Source organism: Vulpes lagopus, chromosome 4 (genome assembly GCF_018345385.1).
Source record: "Vulpes lagopus strain Blue_001 chromosome 4, ASM1834538v1, whole genome shotgun sequence".
Lineage (NCBI taxonomy): Eukaryota > Metazoa > Chordata > Mammalia > Carnivora > Canidae > Vulpes > Vulpes lagopus.
The window spans coordinates 53,862,894-53,886,682 of record NC_054827.1 but is presented as its reverse complement, the minus strand read 5'-3'; the positions used below and the strand labels follow the sequence as shown (position 1 = coordinate 53,886,682).

The window sequence follows — 23,789 nt, the reverse complement described above, 5'->3', positions numbered from 1 at the left end:
CAGTCCCCCCAATTCCCCCACCCCGAGCTAGATCCCCCTCCCCCCCCAATTACTCCTGGACCCATTGCATCCATCGTTAGCTAAAACACTTTAAACTCTGGCTTCCTGGTCCTGACAGGATCCATCCTGAGACACTTCCCATGCACCCTTCCTCACTGGCCATCACCTGCGTGTCTGTCCATGGCAACCTCAGGGGCTTTCCTTTGACTGTGCCCTCCCAATTTCCCTTTCTTGATGTCTGCAACCCACCAATCCCCACTCCTGGGAGGGGTCATCCCTGGACACCCCCAGTGAGCCCCCAAGCCTCTCTCACTGGGAACAGACACTTCTACCTTCCCGGGCGCCTACCACTTAGTAGGCTCTTACTTGATTAATCTTCCCACCCAAAGGTTTGATTACATTTCTTCTGCTCCTTTGACCCCAGTGCATCTTTGATCACTCATACGTAGTTCAGTTAGTTTTCTCCACTTATCCCAGCCTCTTTCTTCTGCCTTCTGCAAGAGTATTCCTTTGTGGGTGTTGTACCAAGGGTCAGGAGGGAGGAATCTGGTGGTGTCTGCGTAGGGCTGAGGGTGGACGAGACAGCTTGCACACACAGAGGCGTGGGCTCCCACGCCAACCACTCCATGCCGGTTATGTAAGCACGAGCTAGTCAAGCATGTGTCATGGTGCCGGTCGCCCCTAGGATTCGGGTGCTCTGTTAGGGTTATATAAAAGTGCATAGGTCTCTCTAGAAGTGCACACTTAGCTGAGCTCAGCCCTTTGAAGGATTTTCATATTTTGAACACATTACCATGTACTTTTTTAAGTTAAAAGGTAACACTTCTGCCACTTTTCACCTAATTCCTCGTTTCCCCCAATCCATCACACAATTACCTTCTCGACTCCACCACCCCCTCCCCTTCAGACTTTACCTGCGTGGGGCGGGTGTTGGCGCGGGGGCCTGCATCCCTGTGGAGCCTGTGTTGAAGGGCTCCATTCTCGGAGGGCAGTCCGTAGCTGGTGCAGTGTTCAAAAGGCATATACTGGTACTGGGGAGCACTACCCCACCAGCTCTGCTCACCCCCATGCCTCAGGGACTGGGATGGCTGCATGTTCCCTCCCTGGGCCAGGCCTCGGCCTGCTTGCCCCTGTCCACCCCCCAATACAGCTCCTTAAGCCTGTCCTCTTGCCTGTCCCCAAGGCGTCTGGGGCAGCATGCCCACCCCCAGCTATTTATAGCCATCTCTCCGTCACATGACCCCCCCCACTGCCACATCTGATCTGCTTGGGGTCGAAGCAGGTGTGAGAGCAGTGTGGGGGAGGGGTGGGGACGAGAACCTGAGGGACAGCCCCACAGGGAATTCCCTCAGCAGGGCCAGCAGCACTGTCCCCCTCCATCATCACAAGGAGGCTTCCAGGCCGAAGCCACCGGGCCCTCTATAAATACCGCTTAGACCAGGATGGGAAAGCAGCTCAGCATGCTCTCTGATCTGCGTGCTCCCAGCGAGTGTCCCATCCTTCCTTCCATGCATGGAAAGGTGAGAGGTGGGTGCTGGATGGAATGATTCTAAGGTCTGAGGACCCTGGAGGGTAACTCACCGGAGAGAGTAACGGGTGCCTCTCTGCCATCTTCCGCTGTTGGGTTGCTCCCAGCTTGGTATCTTCCCAAGATTGAGTCCTCATTTGTTGGACCAGTTCTCCCAACTCATCCAATTTTCAGTTTTCTCTTCCAGCTTTGCTATTTGTATCTGCCAGAGGCTGCTAATAATGCTTTGGTATCTGCTCCTTGACCACACCCTTATTACCCACTGAGTGTGGGAAGCAAGGGTAACAACAGCCATGAGTTCTGGCCTTTCTCCCACTTCCCAGACAGATACGTCAGTCACATCAGAAGCCTGGACTCTTAGGGAGGGACTGAGCTTCCATTTAGACTGTGGAGCACCTGCCTAGGTCTGTCAGGGCAGGTCAGATAACGGGAGAAGGGGAAGTGGGTCAGGGGCATAGGGGAGAATTGGGGAGAGGGGGTGGCTGGGAAGAGAGTAAGTTTATCTCATTACAAGCCCCACAGACATAAAAGATGACAGGGGAAGTACTCTGCTCTTCTTCCCCTTTTCAGATCAATAATTTTTGGCCAAGGCCAAACTACTCTATCTGGTGTCACTTTTTTCTTTTTTTAAACTGACTTTCCTAGGACATTCCTTCCCCTGTGAACTCTTCACCTTAGAAGAAAAGTTACAAACATGAGCCAATGAGTAGTTTAGAATCTACTAGTTTAGAATGTCACAGTAGGGTCTGCCCCAGGACACTCCAGGTTCATGGACTGCAGAATAGGGACACCATTCGTTTGGTCTACAGTTAAAGCTTCATGTCAGCTAAATGAAACTGTCCAAAGCAGGTGAGATGGATGCCATTAAAAGCAGTTTTTCTGGAGCACCAGGCAGGCTCATTTGATGGAGCATGTGACTCCTGATCTTGGGGTTGTAAGTTCGGGCCCCATGTTGGGTATAGAGGTTACTTTAAAAAATAAATCTTTAAAAAAAAATAAAAGCATGTTTTCAAACATAAATCCTACAGCTTGAAGGCCTATAATCCACCACCACCGATTAAAAACGTGATGGTTTGAGGGACTGAAGGCTGTGACATTCACCTTCTTGGCAGGCAGAACAGATCTAAGGATTAGGTATAAGGTGAAAGGAATACTTTCTTAATTAGAAGGGCAGAGTGACAAAGTGAAAGTAGATTCTTTGGGGGGCTTTGGAAACAGAAAGGCTGTCACCTGTTTGTGAGTATGGCTCTCCTGAAGGTAGCCAGTTTCTACAGGGACTCGATAACCCCGAGAACACTATTACTATTTCTTTACTATCCCTTAGAAAATCAGGACCTAGTTATGGATTCCAAGATTTGAAGGCAGAGATCAGTGGGTTTGGGAAAATCCTCATTCCACCAACTCAACTAGAAATGCCAGCTGCGATTCTAAACACCAGATACTGAACTTGGGGTCAAGGAAACATATAGCTGCTAATGCTGCAAAGCAAGGATATGTGAGTAATTATCTTGAGTTTGACATTAGAAATAGTTAAAATCTCATGGGCTACCGTAAGAGAACAAGAAAATAAAATATAAACTATGCCACCCTCCTCCCAACCACCCATGAGTACACTGCTTAGGTTCTTATTTGGAAGACGAGTTTCTGGGGCGTTCTGAAAAACTCTACAACCTGGAAAACAAATTTGTAAGCATACGTGCACTCCATAAGGTATGTATCCTGTGTAAGGTATATATCCTTCTGAGGGCTTAAATAGATAATCTTGAGGTCCATAACACTAAAAAGTAAAACCTATAGACTTATGGAATTGCTATTTGAAGGAAGGTTGTAAAAAATGACCATATGGAGCACATGTGTAGGGGAAAGCGTGTGTTGGGAGTATAGGTGGGTGTGAACGAGCCAGCCCCTTGGCCTCCCATAAGTTTAAGCATCAACTTTCTGGGTTACACTCTTGTTTTCAGATCTCGTCAAATCTGGCATCCCAGCTCACTGGACAACACATCACTACACTCTCTTTCAGGGGCTTCCAGTTACCATTTTCCCTCTGCACAACCAGCCTAGCACCAAACTCACAACCGCTTACTTTCTAGTTTCAACTAGGCAAGTATGACCCTCTCACCCACACTCTCTAAATGTACTCATGGGAAGTCATTTCTCCTGTATTCTCCATTGGACCCTGCGCCCCCCAGATCTTTACAAATCCCAGTCCCTTCCAAGGCCTACAGAAGGCCTTCCTGGTAGCAGTGGACAAGTCTCTTTCCCTTCTGTTTTTTTTTTTTTCAAGCATGATACACTTTTTTGGGGGGGCCTATTCTCTACCTAACTGGCGCAAAGATGGAATAGTCTTTGGCCTCAGGTTCATTCTCCTAGCTCAATGGGAAACATCTTTTTTTTTTTTTCCCCCCAAGAAGTGCGAAAAAAAGAATCCCATGCTAAGAAGTCACAGAAGCAATATTGTTAGCAAAGCATACACTCAAGCTAACGTTTTGTTTCACATCCTGACCTGTTTCTATAAAGGCAGTAACTTAGGGGGCTGTGGTAATAAAAATGGATGCCAAAGACTTACCAGTGTTTGCCCCCACAGTAACCACTGGGTCTGAATGCCTGTTACCAAAACTGAAGCTCACTGTGCCAGCTAACCATCCTCCAGCGTTTTTTTTTTTTTTCCTCCAGCGTTTTTAATGTGCTAACACTTCGTCGTTTACCATGCAGATTTAATCCTCACAGGGACCTTAAAGGAGAAACAATTTTCCTCCTCCTTACTTAGCTAAGGGAAACTGAGGTTCCATGAGGTTAGGTACCTTAGCTAAGATCTCCAGTATCTGAAAAGGTTGAGCCAGCATTCAAAATCTATTTAATTCTAGAGTTCATGGCCTTAAAGCTACATTTCCTCCTTTTTTGTGTATTTGAAGTCTCTGAGCCTCATTTCCCTCTTCTGAAACGACGACTAGGAAAATGACTACCTCATTTTCCTGCAGGAACCTGCAGGGAAGCAGACTGTGAAGGTGCAAGTGCTCCATCGGCTATGGCCATCATTACTGTGTTCCTATCTCCGACCAGAGGCTTGCCCTGCCCGCCCCTTGTATTCTGGCTCTCCTCCCACGGCCTTTTCCTCTTCCCCCTTGCAGGAAGCAGGATGGAGGAGAGCAGCAGAGAAGGGCAGCCCCCAGCTCAGGGAGGGGGATAATTTTAGCAGAGAATCCCTGGCAGAGGTAGCAGGGGGGAAGGGAAGAGAGCTATGAAACTCAACCTGATACTCTCATTCAAGGGCGGGGTGGGAAGGACACACAATCCGGGTTGCCATTGCTCTGTAATTCCCAAACACACCACACCTCCAGAAAGCTTGCCTATGCTGGAAATGGGCACTTTGCTTACTCCCACGGCTCCAGTAATTTCTTAACCTCTGAGACTTTGCATTCCTTCCTCCCCTGAGAGCAGCCCCTGCTTTCTCTTGTGGTGTAGCCAACCGGCTTTTCGGCTTTTCATGCTATTCCTGTGTTCTTCAACCAGTTCCCTTTCCTACACTTGCTGATATGCTTCAGCTCAACTTAATCTCTTTGTGCTTTTCCTCCTCTGTACCTCTCAACCATTTTCCCCCAGGTCCCACTGATACTTCCTACCAAGATGTTCCTACAGAATTTCCCTAGCTCTTGCTAAGCCTCCAAAGCCCACGGGCACTTGCAAGATCGCCTCTCCAGGCACACACTTTGGATTACACTGCACCCAAAGAATTCCCCGATCTACAAGCCCACTGCTCTATCTCTTTCGTGCTGCCCTGATTCCTCTTATATAGTCCACGTCTACTCTAAAAACTTTAAATCCAACTTGGGACCATGTAAATTCTATAATCCTCACTACCCTCCAATTCTAGTTCAATCTCTTTCACCAGCCTCCATCCCATAATCTACATAATCCAGAAACAACACTGCTTGCTAATGACTCTGGTCTCCTCTGACACTGAGAAATCCCAGTGCCAGCTGTATTTTGGGCAGTTGACTGTGGCCTGACAGCTGAGATGGGCCCCCACCTGTATATGTAACAAAGATCATGGTGGCAACGAAAGAAGGGTGTTCAGCAATGTGTTCACCTTGGAAGGTGGTGAGGAATGCTGTAAGAGGCTAAGCAAATGAGAATAGATGAGCTTCAGAAGATTATCTGTAGAAAAAGAGATGTCAGGCACACATCAGAATAAATATGAGCATTTATTTGGCACCTGAAGGCAATGTAAAATCCTGGCAGTGGGAAGTGGAAAGGTTCTATAACCCAAATACTTCCATATGATACTGACCCAAGGGTAGGACTCGGCAAGTCTCCAAATCACCCAGCTCACAGAAAAAGTATTAATTGAGCACCTGAACTACTACAGGCTGAGCACTGTGCCAGGGACCATGCGAGACATGGAGGACATTGTCTGACACATGATATCTGTCTTCCCGAGTTAGCAGTATCAGTGGATAAAACAAAACACATGGAAAAACCCAAAGTATAAATACTAAACTGTATATACTGTTAAAGGGAAGTTTTGTCCAAAAATAGGATTCTAGCTAGGGTTGCTTTTTTCCTTCCATCACCCAAAAACATTTAATGAAGACCTACCATGTGCCAGGCACTGGGTATATACTGGTGAACAAAAGAGACAAGGTTTCTATCCTAAGGGAGCTTACAACCTAGTAATGGAGACAGAAATGAACAAGTGAAGCAAGCAAATACATAATTATAAATCATGCTAAGTGCAATGAAGCAATTAAACAGGATGAACACGGAAGGTTATTTGGAGATAGAATGGCCTGGGAAGGCCTTCTCAAGAAGGTGGCATTTAAGCCAAGACTTGTGAGGAGTGGAGTTCAGTGGACCCCAGAAGAGTGTCTGCGATGGTCCAGGGTAGGAAAGAGCTCAGAATGTTTGAGAAACTGAGGACGGTGCTGGGGCAGTCACTTAGAGGGAAATCAGCCTTTTCCGAGGTTCAAGAGGAAGGTAAGGGCCCTGCAGGCAAAAGGTTAGGAGTCTGCACCTTACTTCAGGTGGTGTAAAAGAAATAAAAGCAGGGGAGTGGTATGATCAGATTTATACTTAAAAACCCCAAACCGGGGCAGCCTGGGTGGCTCATCAGTTTTGTGCCGCCTTCAGCCCAGGGCGTGATCCTGGAGACCCGGGATTGAGTCCCACGTCGGGCTCCCTGCATGGAGCCTGCTTCTCCCTCTACCTGTGTCTCTGCCTCTCTCTCTCTCTGTCTCATAAATAATAATAAAAAAAAAACTTTAAAAAAAAAAAAACCCAAACCAAAATCTGTCCTAGATTAGATTGGAGGGGGCAAGAATGGAAGTACAAGAGAAGGCCCGAAGAACAGGAAAAGCAGATACATGGCACAGATAAAGAAGGCTTCTAGGGTACATAGCACATAGAGCAACAGCTTCTCTAGGATGGAGACATAGGAGAAGGGGACACAGGCCATATGAAATCAAAGTGGATTTAATACTGAAACAGAAAGCAGGAAGAAGCTACTACATTATATCTACAAGCAGGCAAATGATCCAATTAAGCAGTATTTTCTAGACTGATTTGGTGGCGGCAGTAAATGGGATGAAGGGAGAGATGAAGGGGAGAAAGGGGAGAAAGAGGAAGTAGGGAGATAACAACTAGGATGCTTTTTTTTTAGAAAAAGACACTTCAGAGGAAGCAAAAGATAAGGTGACAGGTTACAAGGTATGAGGAAGAGTACCACTTTTATCTGTCTCCACTAGTACTCTCTGCTGAGGTTCACTTCAGTAACAAAGCTCAGAGAGAGAATAACTGATTAGAAGATCTCTGGAACTTCCCCAGGCAAAGATCAGTGAGTTCCAGGTACAAGGTGTCCATGCTGTAAACTCTGCTGAGAGGCTGGATTCCTAGAGCCCAAAGGAACTGAGAGTGGAGCAGACAACACTGCCTTCCACTGGGTGGCCTTGTGGTACTGCAAGGGGGCACACAGGTCACCACCACGCCCTTGGTGGCACTTTGCCGCCAGTCCCATTTGTCCTGAGACTAAACAAAAAATGCGTACGCTGAATCAGGACACCTTCCAAACACTCAGTCTGGTATAAATGGGGTTGGAATAGGGAAGAAACAAAAGACAGGAGATGGTCTCTGAAACATCTTAGCTAATGTAATAAAAACAATTACCAAAGTGCCGGTCTACAAAAGCCTTGGGGGAAGGAACCGAATGCAAACAGTGAGGGAAACCCACAGGCCCTCTCCCCATAAAGACACTGTGTTCATTATATTGTTGGCCAGGCTCCTCTGCAGCAGCCAAACACTCCTGACAAGCGGTCCAGCCAGACCTGGCTCTACAGGAAGGGAGCTTCCACAGAAGGAGCTGGCCTGTGGTCCTGCACAACAAGGCAGAGATGACAGGCATACTCCACAAGCCTGAGAGACTCCCAATCCCTGAGGGAGAACATAAACCGTGCATCGGAAGAAAAGAGGCTCCATCAGGCCTCCAATGGTCCAGCAGCCTCCATGTGGCAGGGCGGTGGGGACGGCATCACGTGGGAGGGTGTCCTGGGAACAGGTAGAGGTGCCGGCACAGGGTGCTGCAGTACTCAGACATCTCCTTGCAGCGGTGGAACTCGGTGCCGGGGGCGTAGCCTTCACGCTCCTTGATGAGCGCGTTCACCTAGGGGGGACAGAAACCCATGGTCCCCAGGCTGAGCATCTGGTGTTTTCACCATCCCAGCACGAGGGGAAGGCTACAGAGATGACAAAAGACATGGCGAGGGAGGAGGAGGGTGGAACCCGTGCACATGGAGCTGAACGGAGGCTACCGACCTTCACAAGCATGTCGGCCACGTGCGTGTCACAAGCCCTCTCGGAGAACACTTGAGTGAGGGCCTCAATGTACCAGGAACCCCGTTTGGTGTTCCGCATGGCAGCAGTCCCTGTAACCAAGGACAGTTGTTAGCCACAGTGGAAGGTTGAGGGATAGCTTGCATGGCTGGACGTCCCAAACTCAACTTCTGTAGCACCCTGTACCCTCCCCTGTCAGAGCGCCAGATGAAAAAGCACACATCCCGGAGAGTGCATCCTCGGACCCCTCTCTGGGAACTCACAATACCTCTGAGGCAGGCATAGCCACAGATCATGTCTGAGCGTGTGGGCAGTCGGGTTTTCAGCAACTCCTCTTTGCTGGCGTCACTCTCCTCACACTCAGAGGATCCCGTGTGGTTCTTTCCATCTTGCTGGTCGACCCCACGGTCGGTTTCATCTGTAGCAAAGGCAGACAGAACGGACAAAGATGTTATTTCCTCCCATGGCTCTTGGGCCTGCCACAGGCCAGCTAGAGTTCCCTGGCACCTTGACTGGGAAGAGTCATTTCCAGCTGCTGTCTCCAACCTCTGGCTGATGAGTTTAAAAAAAAAAAAATCATTACTCCCACTCCTGCCCAGCATGCCTCCATTACTCAGAGGAGTACCCAGAGGCCAGCACCATGCTCAAGCATCTGCAAACAGACACGGTCTGAGCTTTATCCACTCTGTGTAACATGGAAAGTGCTGATCAAACACTCCTTGTAAATAGAACTAAAAATCGTTACGTCCCTAATTTATTTGTTCAGTTAGCAATATACCTGGAAGTCATGGTGCTTTTTATGACAATACACAATTAAACACTGATAATTCAGTTTATACATAAAAAAGAAAAACCAAGTTAATAAACCAATAATATGATTACTATGTGCATGCTATATAAAAATCACCTCAAATCTATGTATTAATAAAATATTATAAAACTTAACATGATCAGAAAAAAAAACCCCAAAAAACTAAACATGATCAGTTTCCAAATCTCTCTCTCTCTCTCTTTTTTTTTTGGAAGATTTTTATTTATTTATTCATGAGAGACACAGAGAGAGAGGCAGAGACATAGGCAGAGGAAGAAGGTGGCTCCCTGCAAGGAGCCTGATGCAGGACTCAATGCTAGGACTGTGGGATCATGATCTGAACCAAAGGCAGACGCTCAACCACTGAGCCACCCAGCTGCCTTGTCTTTTGGTATTTTTAAGTTACTTACTCATTAATTTCATAAGCCAAAGTGTAGCAGGCATCCAAGATTTAAGAGAAATATATAAAAGGAAAAACTTAAAAAATTGGAATAATTTGACTATTTTCCTCATATGATTAAAAAAGAACACCATCACTCAATTTTAGCAGTTTTTCAACATACCCTGAGTACATGTCTAACCTCCTGACCCAGGCCTTATCTATGCCCAGACATACTCTTATTTGACCCTGCAGTTTGATTTTGGAGGTGGGCGGGGGTGTGATCTGTAGGAAAGAGACAGGGAGGACACACACGTCAACACACCAAACATAAGAGAGCAGAGTCTTCTACAGGACTTCCTGCTCCATGCAACACAGAGGACCGAGAAGGCAAGTGAGACTATGGAGAGAACTATGGAGAAATGACCAAAATTCACTGACCCAACAAAAAATTATCGAGCAACTGCCATGTGCCAGGCACTATTTCGCATTAACCCTAAGGATGTCAAGATTCCTGCCCTTATGAAGCTCACACTCCAGTTGAGGAGCCAGCCAACTAGGGAAGGGGCAGTAATTTTACAGACATCAATTATATTAACCAAGTACAACACAAGACAGGTGAGCTCAAATCTTCAAAGGTCATCTCTTGAAGGATTTCATTTTCAAGAAAGATTCAGGTTGCCCCAGGAAAGAGCAGTTTCTCTCTATCCAGACCTGATATTATACATGTCTCTGAATATAGAAAGAAAAAATGATCACAGATGTCTTTATTTCATTTTGTTTTGCCAGTAATACCTCCTAAAGGACACAAGCCAAGCTAAATCTGTCCCTCAAGGAAAAGGAACTTCTTTCTTTCCTTCATGTCTCAGATCTATTAATCAATAAGTATTACTGCTTCTTCCAATAACATAATATTCCATCTGTCTTCTGTATTACTGTAACAATTTTTGAGGAGATTAATTTCATCCCTTTGTTCAATATTTATTAAGTGCTCCCATATCAGACAGTGGCCTGGGCCTGGGCATCCAGCTGGTAAATCAACAGTAAGTTCCCGCCCTCACATACTCTTTCCTCTTTCCTCACTGCAGCTCCCCAGCACGGTAATCAGCCTGGGGAAGAATCCATCACATTATTTCCTGAGCTACCAACAGCTTCACACCATTATCTGAAGTCCAAAATCTCAGTTTGACTAAAAGCTGGCCATCAGCTGGATGGATGTACCTCCTGCAGCCAGCCTGGTCTTACTACATGCCTACACAGATGCCCAGTCTTTAAATTAGATCCGGGCAGACTTCCGGCCCAGCACAACATTTTGGGGGAGGGAGAGGATGACCTTTCAGTCTTGGTGTGCTTGTCACCTTGTATTCCTGTTTCCTCTGAAAGACCCTATTTACTACTGACACCTAGGTAGATTTTATCATTCTGGGTCCAAATTAAGCCTTACCAAACATTAATACACTTACTAAATGTCTCTAGACCAATCCAATTCATACCAATCTACTCCCCACTGCTTACTCCTCATGTATGGTTTGTGCCTCACTGATTTCTCCCTTGCTCAAGGCCTCTGCATTATTCTCACGCCACTTCACGTACATTTGCTTTATCTTTCTAGTGACTGGTAGGCTCTTTTGAGAGACATATTTTCTTTTTTTTTAAGATAGGAGTAGTTTGAAGGACCACACATTTTTTTTTTCTTTTGTGACAGTATCCTAGTCATGTTGTAGGGCCTAAATAAATTATATTCTTTGGTGGTATTAGGAAGAATATTATCAATGTTAATCATTTACATTTGTTGAACACACAAGGGATAAGAAAATGATTTGTCCCATGTTAGGACAAAGTGACTTTTAAACCAAACTGTAAGCCCCTTGAGGGCACTGACCATGCTCTATCAGTCACGGCTGGCCTTTGCTGTGCTTTTACTATGAGCCAGGTACTGTGCTAGTAAGACCTTCACATGGATTCTTCCATTCAGTTATCACAACAACCTGATGAAGTAGGTCTGATTGCTACCCACACTTTATATGGAGAAAGTTAAGGCGGAAGGACATCAAGTAAACTTCTCTAAGTTTAACCAGTCTGTGGTTAGAGCTTTTAATTATTACTCTTTCCCTCCAGGATGAAAAGTATGCCCGCAGGTCTTCGAAGCATACTCTTGGCATCGCAGCTCTCAGAGGCTAAGAGACTGTACGCAAGAAAGAGGAGGGATCAAAGCAGCTGAAGGACGAGTGAGAGCCAAAGCCCGACTTGGGGCTTCCGCACTGCTGGCCTGTGAGATACACGCATGAGGCAGAGAAGAGGCACCGATGGAGCATAGATAAAAAGAAGAGGGGAAGAGGTCTGGAGAGAGGAAAAGAGGAAGGGTACGAAGTGAGAGAAAGAAGAGATGGACAGAAGATCCTTAACTGCAATGAGTAACAAAAAGAAAAGCACACCCAAGTTAATAGCACGGAAGAAGTGAGAGTTCTCAGGAGAGAAGGCAAAGGCGCTGACAAGGTGAGTCCTGAGAAGTGGATATGGTGGCGCACAGAGAGCTGACCAACCTGAGCGCCATGGGCTGCCCAAGTCCCAGCACACCCCATGCATTGGGAGACACTTACAGAGCAAGAGAGGCGGTGGCAGCAGTGAACAGAAGGTGCCCAAGGGATCCAATAGCACCTGAGAGGAGCAAACAGCAAAGTGAGAGCTGGTGGGAGGCTGCCCAGAAGCCACCACCCAAGTGTGGATCTGCCAGGGCACTCACCTCCACGGCAGGCCTGGATGAAGAACATTTTCGGCTTGTTCTGTAGGTTTGGGCAGCTGGCATTGTCAAAGAGCCGAAAAACTTCCTGAAGCTGCCAGAGAGAAAGAGAAGAGAAAGGAGGTTAAGTAGACTGTAGGCCTTCCTGAGTCCTGTATACACGACAGCAGCCACTACTAGAGATGGGCCGGCAGGAGGGGAAGTCACCTAGTGTGAACAGCTGTTGGCAAGAAGATGACACACACCTGAAGCAGTTTGCCGTCCACACCATAGATGCCTCCCTCCACGCCATGAGAGAGAAGTGCCACAATGCAGGAGTCAGTGACACGGTGGGCAGGCAACTGGGCAAAATTCTGGAGTTTCTCTTTCATTTCCTGGAGGAAAAACACATTTTAGTGTTGTCACTGGAGTCTGCACCAACATAATGTCTCTTTGGTGTTTGAAACCCTTTTAGAAAGAAAACGTATTCTGTATTTACAATGTGGTCAATGATAAGAGAAGTCAGAGATTATGTGAGAGGCTAAAAAAAGCTACGGACTCACCAGAAAAATGCAGGACTTCAGAATATAATTTCACAAAACCCAAACTCACTGGGATATGTTAAGAACTCCTGAACTAAACCAAGTTACTAATGAAGCTAATTAACTTTATCTACTTGCCACTTTGGGAGTGGCAAGAAAGCCAATCCTTTCTTAGAGCAAATGCCCTTGTACATCAGTGGCATGATGGGGACCACCAGGTGACCTACAAATGAGTAAAATACCTATCCAGCCATTAGGAAAGAAGCTGTTCTGAAAAAGGGCTAATGGAGTCATGATAATAGGGAGTAACAGTACTTCCATACTGTTTTCGGTCTGAGATTTTAAGTTCCCAGAGATGTGATGGTATCTGCACAAAATGCTCCATTCAGGGAAGAGCACACTGTTGGGAAGATTCTGCACAGGACCACAGCTACACACATGAGCTACGGGATCAGACAGGTTTGACCCCTGGGTTCATAAACCTGAAGCAGGTATTTGGCCCCTCACAGCTCTAATGCTCATTCTGTAGGAAGGTAACGAAGAGGAAATTTTATCCAAGTTCATGAAGATCAAATGAAATGCTGCACAGAAAGGATTTATAACGATGTCTGGCACATACTACAAAGTCCTGCCATTATTATAATGTGCATATCTAACAAAGAGGCACGATGTGCTTTTTTCAAAGAAACGTACTCCTGGTCAACCTTGTAGTCCAACTTAAGATCTTGTCTGCTCTGCATCAGGTTGCCATCCATAAGTATCAAGAGTGACCTTAAGCATTTGGACCATCCAATGGAGTATGCAAAATAGTATAATCCAACACAAACTGTTAAACCCATGTCTCCCTCTACAACACAAGATGTCGGCTCACCTGAGATGAGCAGAGAGAAAACAAGTTCACTTTACTGTGAATTTTAGTGAACTATAATGAATGTATAATGATAGCAATCTAGGCAGGACAGCACAACTTTATCTAACAGTTACCAGTTATGGTTCCTAGTAAAAAACACACTTGTATAAGACCTTGCAGCAGTTCTGGAAACTTGCAAAAACACAAAGTTTTGGGCCCCAGCAAACTGCGTTTTAATAAGCTCTCCAGGTGATTCTCACATGCTGAAGTTTGAGTACAACTGATCTATATTTGTTTGCAATACTTTTGTTCGTAATTACTTGCAAGTCTGCAATTACACTAGAAATTAAGAAATTGGCTTTATTAAAATGTATGTACATTTTCTGAGCAGAGAAGCCAATCATGATATTGGAAATCTTAAGGTTATCAACTTAAGATACACAAAATTCATCTATTAAAAGAATATATAATCTCAGAATACAGAAGTATGAATGCTTTTCTGGAGTTGATCATAATAGAATTTTAACACAGCATAGCTGAAGTTAATTTTGTTGGAAGAAGGCAATAAAAATGTATGTTTGGCACCTATTCAGGAGCATTTTGAACCTACACGAGACTGTTGATCAATAGAGGTCAACAAAGCTCTAAGTAAGAACACACACATTCAATAACTGAATTTAATAGTACTAACCTGATAACTGGGGTTTATTTACTTTGGGGAAATTTTTCCAAAAGCAGCATAGCTTAAAAATAGGATCTCTAGATTTTTCTTTTTCTTTTTTTTTTAAAGATTTTATTTGTGTATTTGACAGAAAGCACAAACAGGGGGAGGGAGAAGTAGGCTCCCCACAGAGCAGGAAGCCCGATGCAGGGCTCCATTTTAGGACCCTGAGATCATGACCTGAGCTGAATGCAGATGCTTCACCGACTGAGACACCCAGGGGCCCCTCTAGATTTATTTCTGATAAAATTACAAGTGCTTCTAAAAATAGCAATGTTTTTTTGCCTGTGCTTTTGGCTGGGGGTTGGGGGACACAAGAGAAGAGAATAAACTATAAAGCCTCTGATGATATGCAAAATTTTATGGCTAGCTGCATTTTCCCACAGCATATCCTTACATTTTCAAGGCAGCCTATGACCCAAATGCAAGTTAAAAATCAATACCACAGGATAAAAGGAAATTTGCCACTTTAAAACGTATCTCATTTCCTAATATATAATAAATTGTAATTCTAGATCTAATAACCTCAGGAGGGAGATACAGTGCAGAAGGCTTTGATGATCAAGAGAAAAAGTGAAAACCTACAGAAGCAGGGAATACCCGTGTACTGTCTAGCACTGTCAAGTGAAGAAGGTTTTCTCTAAGACTACATTGCTTTGAATTTCTTTTTTTTTAAAGATTTATTTATTTATTTATTTATGATAAACGGGGGGGGGGGGGGCAGAGACACAGGAGGAGGGAGAAGCAGGCTCCATGCCGGGAGCCCGACGTGGGACTAGATCCTGGGACTCCAGGATCGTGCCCTGGGCCAAAGGCAGGCACTAAACCGCTGAGCCACCCGGGGATCCCCCTGCTTTGAATTTCTTAATGCAATTATTTCTAAAGTCAAAAAGGTATAATGGGGGGAAAAAAGGATCTTAATTTTTTTGGTTCTCTTTGCTTACCAAATAATACCATAAAAATACTGAGTCCCTTGAGAAGTCCTACCAGGAAGTAAGGAAGTACTCTGTGAAGACACCTAAAGAATCAAATGATCATACCCACTGTAACTACTTGGTTTTAACTATATCTGAAAAGTTGATTGGCCCCATTGGAAACTGGCTTTGCAATGCCCTCCTCACATTTCTGAAATCTCCAGAGCTGCAGACTAGGCTACAAGGCGGGTTCTATCCCAAGGTTCGGTCCTACGCCTCTTGCTCGTTACTCTAATTTTTTCTCAAAGATCTCATACTCTTGTCACTTAAAAGTATTTCTCCTACACAGGTAATGCCCAAATCTACATTTTTGGTTTAGACTTCTCTGAGACTCTCAATTCCTTCCTTAATTTTTCTATCTTCTTCCATACACAATCATTTAATCACTAAGCAAGGACAGTACAATCACGCCATTATGCTATTTTCCATAAACATTCTGTCCCCCTTGGTCCACTATTCTGTCCAGGTGCCCAGCATCTTCTACTGGCATTAGGATTTCAACTCCAAACTGGATTCCCTGCCATTGTTCTCTACTTCATTCTTTTCAATGGTGCCTCGAATCATCACTGTGAATGTATCATCTTTTTGTTAAAAAAAATTACGAATGGTTTTCTAAAACAAGAAATTCAAGGCCCTGGAATTCTGGTCCCTTATCTCCAATCTTGTTTTTGGCACTCCTTTGCCCTAGGCCTTTGGTTTACCCATTAGGTCCCTAACATTATACATTTCTTATCTAGAGGCTATTCTCTCTGCCCAGGACCCCTTCACCACTCCTTTGTGCTTTAGTGGCTTCCATCTTTCAAGGCCAGTTCAAATTTCACACCCTCCATGTATCCTACTGACCAGATCTACCCAGAAGATTTTTAATTTCTCTTAACTACTGTAGAAGACAATGTCAACTCTTCCTTGGTCAGTAGCAATGTAAGGGGAAGTACTTCCTTTTTTGCTGTCAAGATTCCCTCATTTAACTGAGGTCCTATGAACTTAAGATTCATATTTAAAAAATTTTTTTAGTAACACATATAGTTCCCCCTCACCATTATAAAGTGCTCAAAATTAATTAATTAATTTTAAAAGTAAGCTCTATGCCCAACATGGGGCTTGAACTCCCAATCCCTAGATCAGGAGTTGCATGCTCTACCAACTGAGCCAGCCAGGTATGGCTAAAGGGCTCAAAACTTCAATCTATTGCAATTTCAGTTACAGAACAATGTAACCAGAGAATTAGACAGAATCCAATAGGTACTTGAATCTGCATCAGGTTTAACATAAATGGGAATGGCATTTGTGAAGTGGGACTTATGGGCCCCCAAATCTGCTGAATGTCTCTGAAAAACAGTAATATATAGCTGACTTGGTGATTCAGAATTGTATTTTTAACTATCAAGCAAGCAAACGCTGTTCCAGCTGTGGCTTTGAAGCAGGGATGGGTTTACTTTTGTTCATGGGCTATTATTGCAAAGCTGGCAAAAAGGGCATGTAAATGATAATACTCAGGAATCTTTGTTGAAACTGGCCTTATCGGGATCCCTGGGTGGCGCAGCGGTTTGGCGCCTGCCTTTGGCCCAGGGCGCGATCCTGGAGACCCGGGATCGAATCCCATGTCGGGCTCCCGGTGCATGGAGCCTGTTTCTCCCTCTGCCTATGTCTCTGCCTCTCTCTCTCTCTGTGTGACTATCATAAATAAATGAAAAATTAAAAAAAATATATAAAAAAAAGAAACTGGCCTTATCAAAAAGTATAGCAAGTACACAATCATTCTCACAGAAGATAGGTAAGATACAGAAATAAAGACCACAGATAATGCTGAAGACAGAACAAAGATTCTCTACCTCAACAAAGTGAATATCCTAGAAACTTTGCTTTTACCACTGACATTCCCAAAGTCAAGTTAAGAAAGTGCTATAATTCTGGAATCAAATGAAGAATGGGGGTGGGGGGATGGGTGATATAGGTGAAGAGGATTAAGGAGCGCTGAGGAGCACTAATGATGAGTACTGGGTAATGTATGGAAGTGTTGAATTACTATAGTGTATATATGAAACTAATATAACACTGTATGTTAACAACTGGAATTAAAATTAAAACTTTAAAGAGGAGGAGGAAAGGGATGGAGAAATGGAGAAAATGGAGGAAAAAAAAAAGAATTGGTATCTATCAGTTTCAGAACAGAAATACCTAATGGTAACTAAGTCAGTAGTACAGCTCAGTAATTGGGGTTAACAGGGAATAACAGATAATGAAAATGCTTGTGATTTGCAGGAATCTAATCCAGAAATAATCTACCTTTAAGATCTGTCTTGTGGTCACGTAACTGGACAGACTAAGGAATTTCCCCATGTTAACTCATTAAACCACCATGGACAGCTCTAGCAAACGTCCATTTGCAAGAATGTCATTTGCCAAAGTAATCTTCTGAACAGTAACTGGAGTTATAAGCAACAATATCAACCAAGAAGTAAGTGTCCTGTGTTGTCCTGGCTTATAAATAGCTTTCCTGATTGGTGGAGCAAATCTCAGGGTGTCCTCACATCCTGAGTGACTGGGAATGAAGTTTCTGAACTTCACTCATATATGCCCTAACTTGGGACCTGTATTATTCAGTGAGAGCACAGTGACCCCCAGAGGTTAACACCGAAGCAGCTGGCTGGCCCGAATTCTTTTTTTTCTTTCTTTACTAGATTGCAACATGAGACACAGAACAGAATGAGTAAAAAAGTAAGAAGAAAATAACTTGAGTAAGACCCATCCAGCAGGCAGAGGAGCAGAGGGTGTTCCTGGCCCCAGTGTCGCCCAGCTCTCTAGTGTACACATTAGATGTACCTGTGCAGTCTGGTCAAGTAGAACATGGACTTTGTAGCCCAAGAGCTTGAAGAGGGTGACCAGAGTGCTGTGGTCCACATCCCCTCCAGAGCGAAATTCCAGGTCTTTCTCTCCAGTGAAGTGCACATTGCTCAGCACCAGTGCCAGGCCACGAGGCCGAGACTGTAACCTATAAGCCTGAGGGGTGAGGGGGAGATAATTAGAGCTTCTTATGGAGAGAAACTATGTTTCTTCAACTAAAGGAGACATTTCAAGAAAACAAAGCCACCATATTCTCGTTAACCACACCAAGTCAGTACAGAGAAATGCTCAGAGAAGATAACCAGTGAGTACTGACTTTCTGACTGACAAAGGAGATATATATGCAAACTAAGTTCAGATGCCCAGGAAGGGTGTCTCATTTCCCAACTCTTCCTCCTGCATTCTGTAGAACTCACCAGCTGGTAGTGTGTTTGATAAAACTCGGGAGTGCAAGGCTTCACCTGAAGGCAAGGAGGACCATCTCCGTTGTCTAGGGAGTGTTCCACAGTATCTGTGGCACAGAGAGCCAAAAAACTAGTATACAATCTATATGTTAATCCCAGTACTTCATTATAACCCAAGGCACCTTGTTGAACTGGGGTTTTAATCATTATTAGTTTTGCTCATCCCCTATATTAGAAGATCCATGAGGGCATTTTTTTGCTCACCACTGGATCCTCTGCACTTTGCTCACATACAATAGATGCTTAACTCACTGAATGACTGAATGGGATATCTGATAAAAGCTTTGTTCTCATCACTAGACTACTCAGTCAAAAGGCTAGTGGCCCATGGTGTAGTCTTTCCACACCTTAAAATAACAGCTTTAAGGAGCCAGGCAAGTCATGGGTAGGAATTTCCTACCTATACCAGTTGTTCTAAGGGTTAACTGCCATAAAAAAATAATCTGTGATGGAGGGGAAGCAGGCCCAACCAACATCCCATCTAAACTCTAATGCTAGTCCTTAACAAATTCACTGAGGAGACTATTCCCAGTATGAATGAAAATAGGTTTATCCAAAAAAAAAAAAAAAAAAAAGAAAATAGGTTTATGGTGCAAGGGCAAAGTCAGATATCAGTCAAGAAAAAAGTCAACCTGTGGGATGTGTTATCCCACTGATTCTCACCTGGAGACAGGCGAAGCTGTTTCTGAGGGGGACAGGACTCACACATCGGGAAGGTGAGACTCAAGTCGTAGTCACAGCTCAACTGTAAGAAATCAGGACCCACCATGCCAGGCCTTAGGGAGATGGTCCAATCTGAATAAAAACACAATCTAGTCTCCCCTGCCCTGTCTCAAAAATTCCTTTCCCACCAAAATAATCCTTCTCAATATGTCACAGGTTTAGGGCTTCATACCGGTGGGAGTCCATGCTGAAGACCAGAGAGGGTTGTGAGCAACAGATCCTCCAGGTGACCCTGCTTGGTCTCCCTCAGGGCCACACAGAAGGCATCAAAAGCCTGGGGACCCCTCTTGGGCAGCAAGTTGAGAAGTTCCACATTTTGGCTGAAACCGCCCACTTTGGCCTAAGATAAAAGAATACAACATGAAATCATATTTACTTACAGCTCTAAATCTATTTCTCCAGATGACCCCAGAAATCTCAAGAATCCTCTTACAGGAAAAATACATGTATGAAAGAAGTCTCTCCTATTCTTCTTTTTTTTTTTTGAACGATTTTATTTATTTATTCATGAGAGAGAGAGAGAGAGAGAGAGGCAGAGACACAGGCAGAGGGAGAAGCAGGATCCCAGTGCGGAGACCAATGTGAGACTCTCTCCTGGCACTCCAGGATCACACCCTGAGCCAAAGACAGATGCTCAACTGCTGAGCCACTCAGGTATCCTCTCTCTTATTTTTCTTAAATTACCTATCTTTTCTGTTAAAGACTTGAGGGTAGAAGGGCATTTTCATTTCCTTAGTGAGGTTCGACATCCTTAGCATACTTCATCATGCTCTGTCCCTACTCCTAAAACCAACTTATTTATTTAGCATTTCTCTTTTTTCTTCCAAATACCTGAATGTGCTCCCTCATTTCCAAGGTGATGATGTCCTTCTCCAGGAGGTGTTCTAACAGTTCACTCAGCAACAGCTGTTTGGCTAGCACCACTCGGTTCTTTTTTAGTGCTTCCTGATGGTCAGGATGCATGCCACACACTCCCAATATCCTACAGATAAAAGGCAGAGGGAAAGGCCATCAAGCACAAGATTTGGCACAGAAACGTAGAGTGGAAGAGGTGTGAGTAGGAAGAAAAAAAAGAATGGGACTTACGATAACCAATACTAGGCATATTTTACTGAATCTGGTTAAAATCGAAGTAGTATTAAGCAGTAACGCACTGATCATAAGGAGATAATATACAATTTTTTATAGAGAATGTTCAACCGAGACCATCTTCTGAGATGAAAAGTTTGTCTAGGGAAGGGAAATACCTAACTGGACCAAAATAATACACACAAAAGCACACATATATTCATGAGAAGGAAAACTCCTCTGTCTGACAGACCAATTTCAATTAAGAGATTATTCCAGAAAAGCTTTCACATCATTTATCTAGACTACTAGAAGTGATAGGAGTGAAAATGATCCTGGGTGAGGAATAAAATAATTTGATAAAATGGCAAAAGCCAATGGTTTCCCATTAAGGCCAATGGCTGGCTTTCAAAGGAAGTACATGAGACAGGCTGACACATACCCACATTACTCTCTAGCCCACTTTATACCAATTATACCTATTGTTTTTAAAACTTCAGTTCCTGTGACAAAATGACACTAGAAATGATCAGAATCCTGTAAGAATGAAGAACTGAGTAAGTAGCAAGTATACAAAGTCACAGTTAATAAACACCAGTGACAAACACAACGTAATGAGATCACTTGAAACAGTTAAAGCATAAAGGCTGAATTATTTTGGTAATTTATCAGGGAGGTCTTTATTTCAAGGATTCCTTGTTGCTACTGGGTTTGGAAAGAGCGGCTTCTGTTTGCGAATTTTAAAAAACCCATTTCCAACAGATTATCATCTCTGCACCTAGTTTATAGATCTCAGTTTCCAAAAGCATAACAATAGTAAGGGCCTGATGGCAGTGAGAAAGGGATGAGATAACAGCTTTAGTTTATACCTAAAAAGCCTTTTCAAAATGAATACTTATTTCAAAAACATTAAAATCTGTATGTGGGGGGGGAGGAGGGGTTGGGCATCTTAGAATGAGTTAAATACTGTGCATTTATAGGATGTACTTAGCTTAACTCTAGGTTAAAGATTTATAGAGGAGGGAAAAGCAGACTCCTGGAATTGCTGAGAGAGACCCAAGAAGATGGCATGTGGGATCCTAAGGCAGAGAAAGTTGTCAGTAACTAACATTTCCAAGGCTGGAAGCAGCCAACTAGGGTTAAATTTGGGGTTTGGGACAGTGATATTTGAAATTCCATTTTGCTCTTCCTCTGTCTCTCATGAATAAATAAATAAAATCTCTCTCAAAAAGAAAGAAAGAAAGAAAGAAAGAAAGAAAGAAAGAAAGAAAGAAAAAAAAAAAAGGGATCCCTGGTGGCTAAGTGGTTTAGAGCCTGCCTTTGGCCCAGGGCGTGATCCTGGAGACCCGGGATCGAGTCCCACATTGGGCTCCCACATTGGGCTCCCGGCATGGAGCCTTCTTCTCCCTCTGGCTGTGTCTCTCATGAATAAGTAAATAAAATCTCAAAAAAAAAAAAAAAAAAAAAAAAGAGAGAGAGAGAGAAACTCCATTTTAACTTCAGGTTTCCATTCTATAGAAATACTATGACCCCAAATCTTCAGTAAAAACCCGCTAAAAAATACATCTTACAGAAATCAAAAAACCCATTTACGAATCACTTTAGAAAACACCAAAGCAGTGACAACGACTGCATATATGAAACTCTGGTAAAAGTAAGTGTTATTAGGCTAACCGCAAGACATCACAGCTGGATGCTGGTATTTCCTTAAGATACATATCACTCATATCATTTGCTGGGACAGGTTTACTCAAGTTCCTTCCCTTAATTTACCAGTGGTGTTTTCTCCTTAAAGCTTTCTCCTCCCTCGGTTTCCCTGATCCGATTCTCTCCAGTTCCTCTCTCCGCCTACTATGTTCCTGCTCCCTCACAAGACCTTGCAGCTGCCCTTAAACGTGGACACTCCATTAGGAACACCCATCAAAGAGCTGCTGCTCCTGATTCGATCTCATCCATTGGGATGATCTGCTAATTGGCTCCCAGTTCTTAACTCTTTTCAAGTTCTAGATTTAAATTTTTTTTTTATCAAGATTTTATTTATTCGTAGAGACAGAGAGAGAGAGAGGCAGAGACATAGGCAGATGGTAAGGCAGGCTCCCCGAAGGGAGTTTGATGGGAGACTCGATCCTGGGACTCCAGGGTGACCGCCTGAGCTGAAGGCAGATGCTCAACCGCGGAGCCACCCAGGCGCCCCTAACCTTAAGACTTGCAATCACTAACTCGTTAGGTTTGATCTGAAGCATTGACCATTCTCCAAACCCTTGCTCCTCCCTGTAGTCCGCCTGAGTCGGAAAGCCGCAAATGTGGTCTCTCCCGAAGTGACCATGATCACCTGGAACTTCAGGACAGGGACCGGGAAGGGAGGAGGGCGAGGAGACAAGGACACAAAGGCAATTGTTAAGCCTGGATGCGGTCTTTCTCCAGCTTCTGGCTCCACAGCCCTAAACTGATCTTCTTCTGGGCCTGCACCACGCACGGGGCGTGAAGATGTCATCGGGGTGATGTCGACCCTGGAATCCTATAACGGGGTGGAGGCGGAGACACGCTTGGGGGGGTCTCTGGGAACCACCTGGTCCTTTCAAAGTCCTCAGGCCCCAAAGCCGGTGGCGACGGCTTTGAAACCCTGATGAGGGCAGCCCGGGTGGCTCAGCGGTTGGGCACCTGCACTGGGCCCACGGCGTGATCCTCGAGACCCGGGATCGAGTCCCACGTCGGGCTCCCCGCGTGGAGCCTGCTTCTCCCTCTGCCTGTGTCTCTTATGGATAAATAAATAAAATCTTAAAAAAATAAATAAATAAAAATAAAAACGCTGGTTAATACGCGTCGCGATGGGGCCAATTCCGGGCTCCGCAGGTCTCGTCCGTTTGTACGGGAACGGAGCAAAGCTCCTCATAAAGGAGTGAGGGGAAAGCTGGGAGGGAGGATGTTTCGGAGAAGCGAGAGCGGGCGACCCGGCGGAGCTCCTCCAGCTCACAAGGCAGGCTGGGGCGGCTGCTCCAGGGGCACGGAACGACCGGGGCCGACCGAGGCCGCCCGCGCGCCCCCCGGGCTCAGCCCGCGCCCCCCCCCCCCACCGCGCGGCCAGGCCCAGGGGGCGGGGGCCCTACCAGCCACCTCCGCGACCCTCCCTCACTCACCTGCGCCCTCTGCCAGCGGCCGTCGGCGCCTTCCGCTGCAGGGCGGCCGGGCGGCCCGCGCTCGCCGCCGCCATTTACCGCTTTTCCCGGGCTGTGCGCGCACCGCCCACGGTCCAGGCAAACCGAGCGCCCTCGCGCCCTCTGCATCCCAGCCCCGGCCGCCCGCGCACTGCGCGCCTGCGCGCCGCGGCCCCCAGCCCCGCCCCT

The 23,789-nt window shown here is 45.1% G+C and overlaps 2 protein-coding genes across 3 annotated transcripts in view; both read right to left on the bottom strand.

Annotated features, from left to right (window-relative positions):
* Positions 1-1,154, bottom strand: part of CLCN1 (chloride voltage-gated channel 1) — a 29,964-nt gene extending 28,810 nt beyond the window's left edge. Inside the window, exon 1 of the mRNA XM_041752723.1 lies at positions 915-1,154. Within this exon, the coding sequence (XP_041608657.1) occupies positions 915-1,094 (180 nt within the window). The 5' untranslated portion in view covers positions 1,095-1,154. The remainder of the gene's footprint in view (positions 1-914) is intronic.
* Positions 1,155-5,711: 4,557 nt separating this feature from the next.
* Positions 5,712-23,777, bottom strand: CASP2 (caspase 2). Of its 2 annotated transcripts, XM_041751220.1 has the most exons (11): positions 23,583-23,777; positions 20,209-20,359; positions 19,550-19,717; positions 19,318-19,399; positions 18,607-18,701; positions 18,170-18,346; positions 12,526-12,654; positions 12,284-12,374; positions 8,619-8,768; positions 8,333-8,442; positions 5,712-8,180 (listed from the first exon to the last, which is right to left on the bottom strand). In XM_041751220.1, the coding sequence occupies exons 1-11, from the start codon at positions 23,654-23,656 to the stop codon at positions 8,049-8,051; spliced, it is 1,359 nt and encodes a 452-aa protein (XP_041607154.1). In that variant the 5' UTR covers positions 23,657-23,777; the 3' UTR covers positions 5,712-8,048. The 2 variants fall into 2 exon arrangements, with proteins under 2 accessions (XP_041607154.1, XP_041607155.1); XM_041751221.1 differs by lacking the exons at positions 5,712-8,180; positions 8,333-8,442; positions 8,619-8,768 and adding an exon at positions 12,137-12,198.
* Between the last annotated feature and the right edge of the window lie 12 nt (positions 23,778-23,789).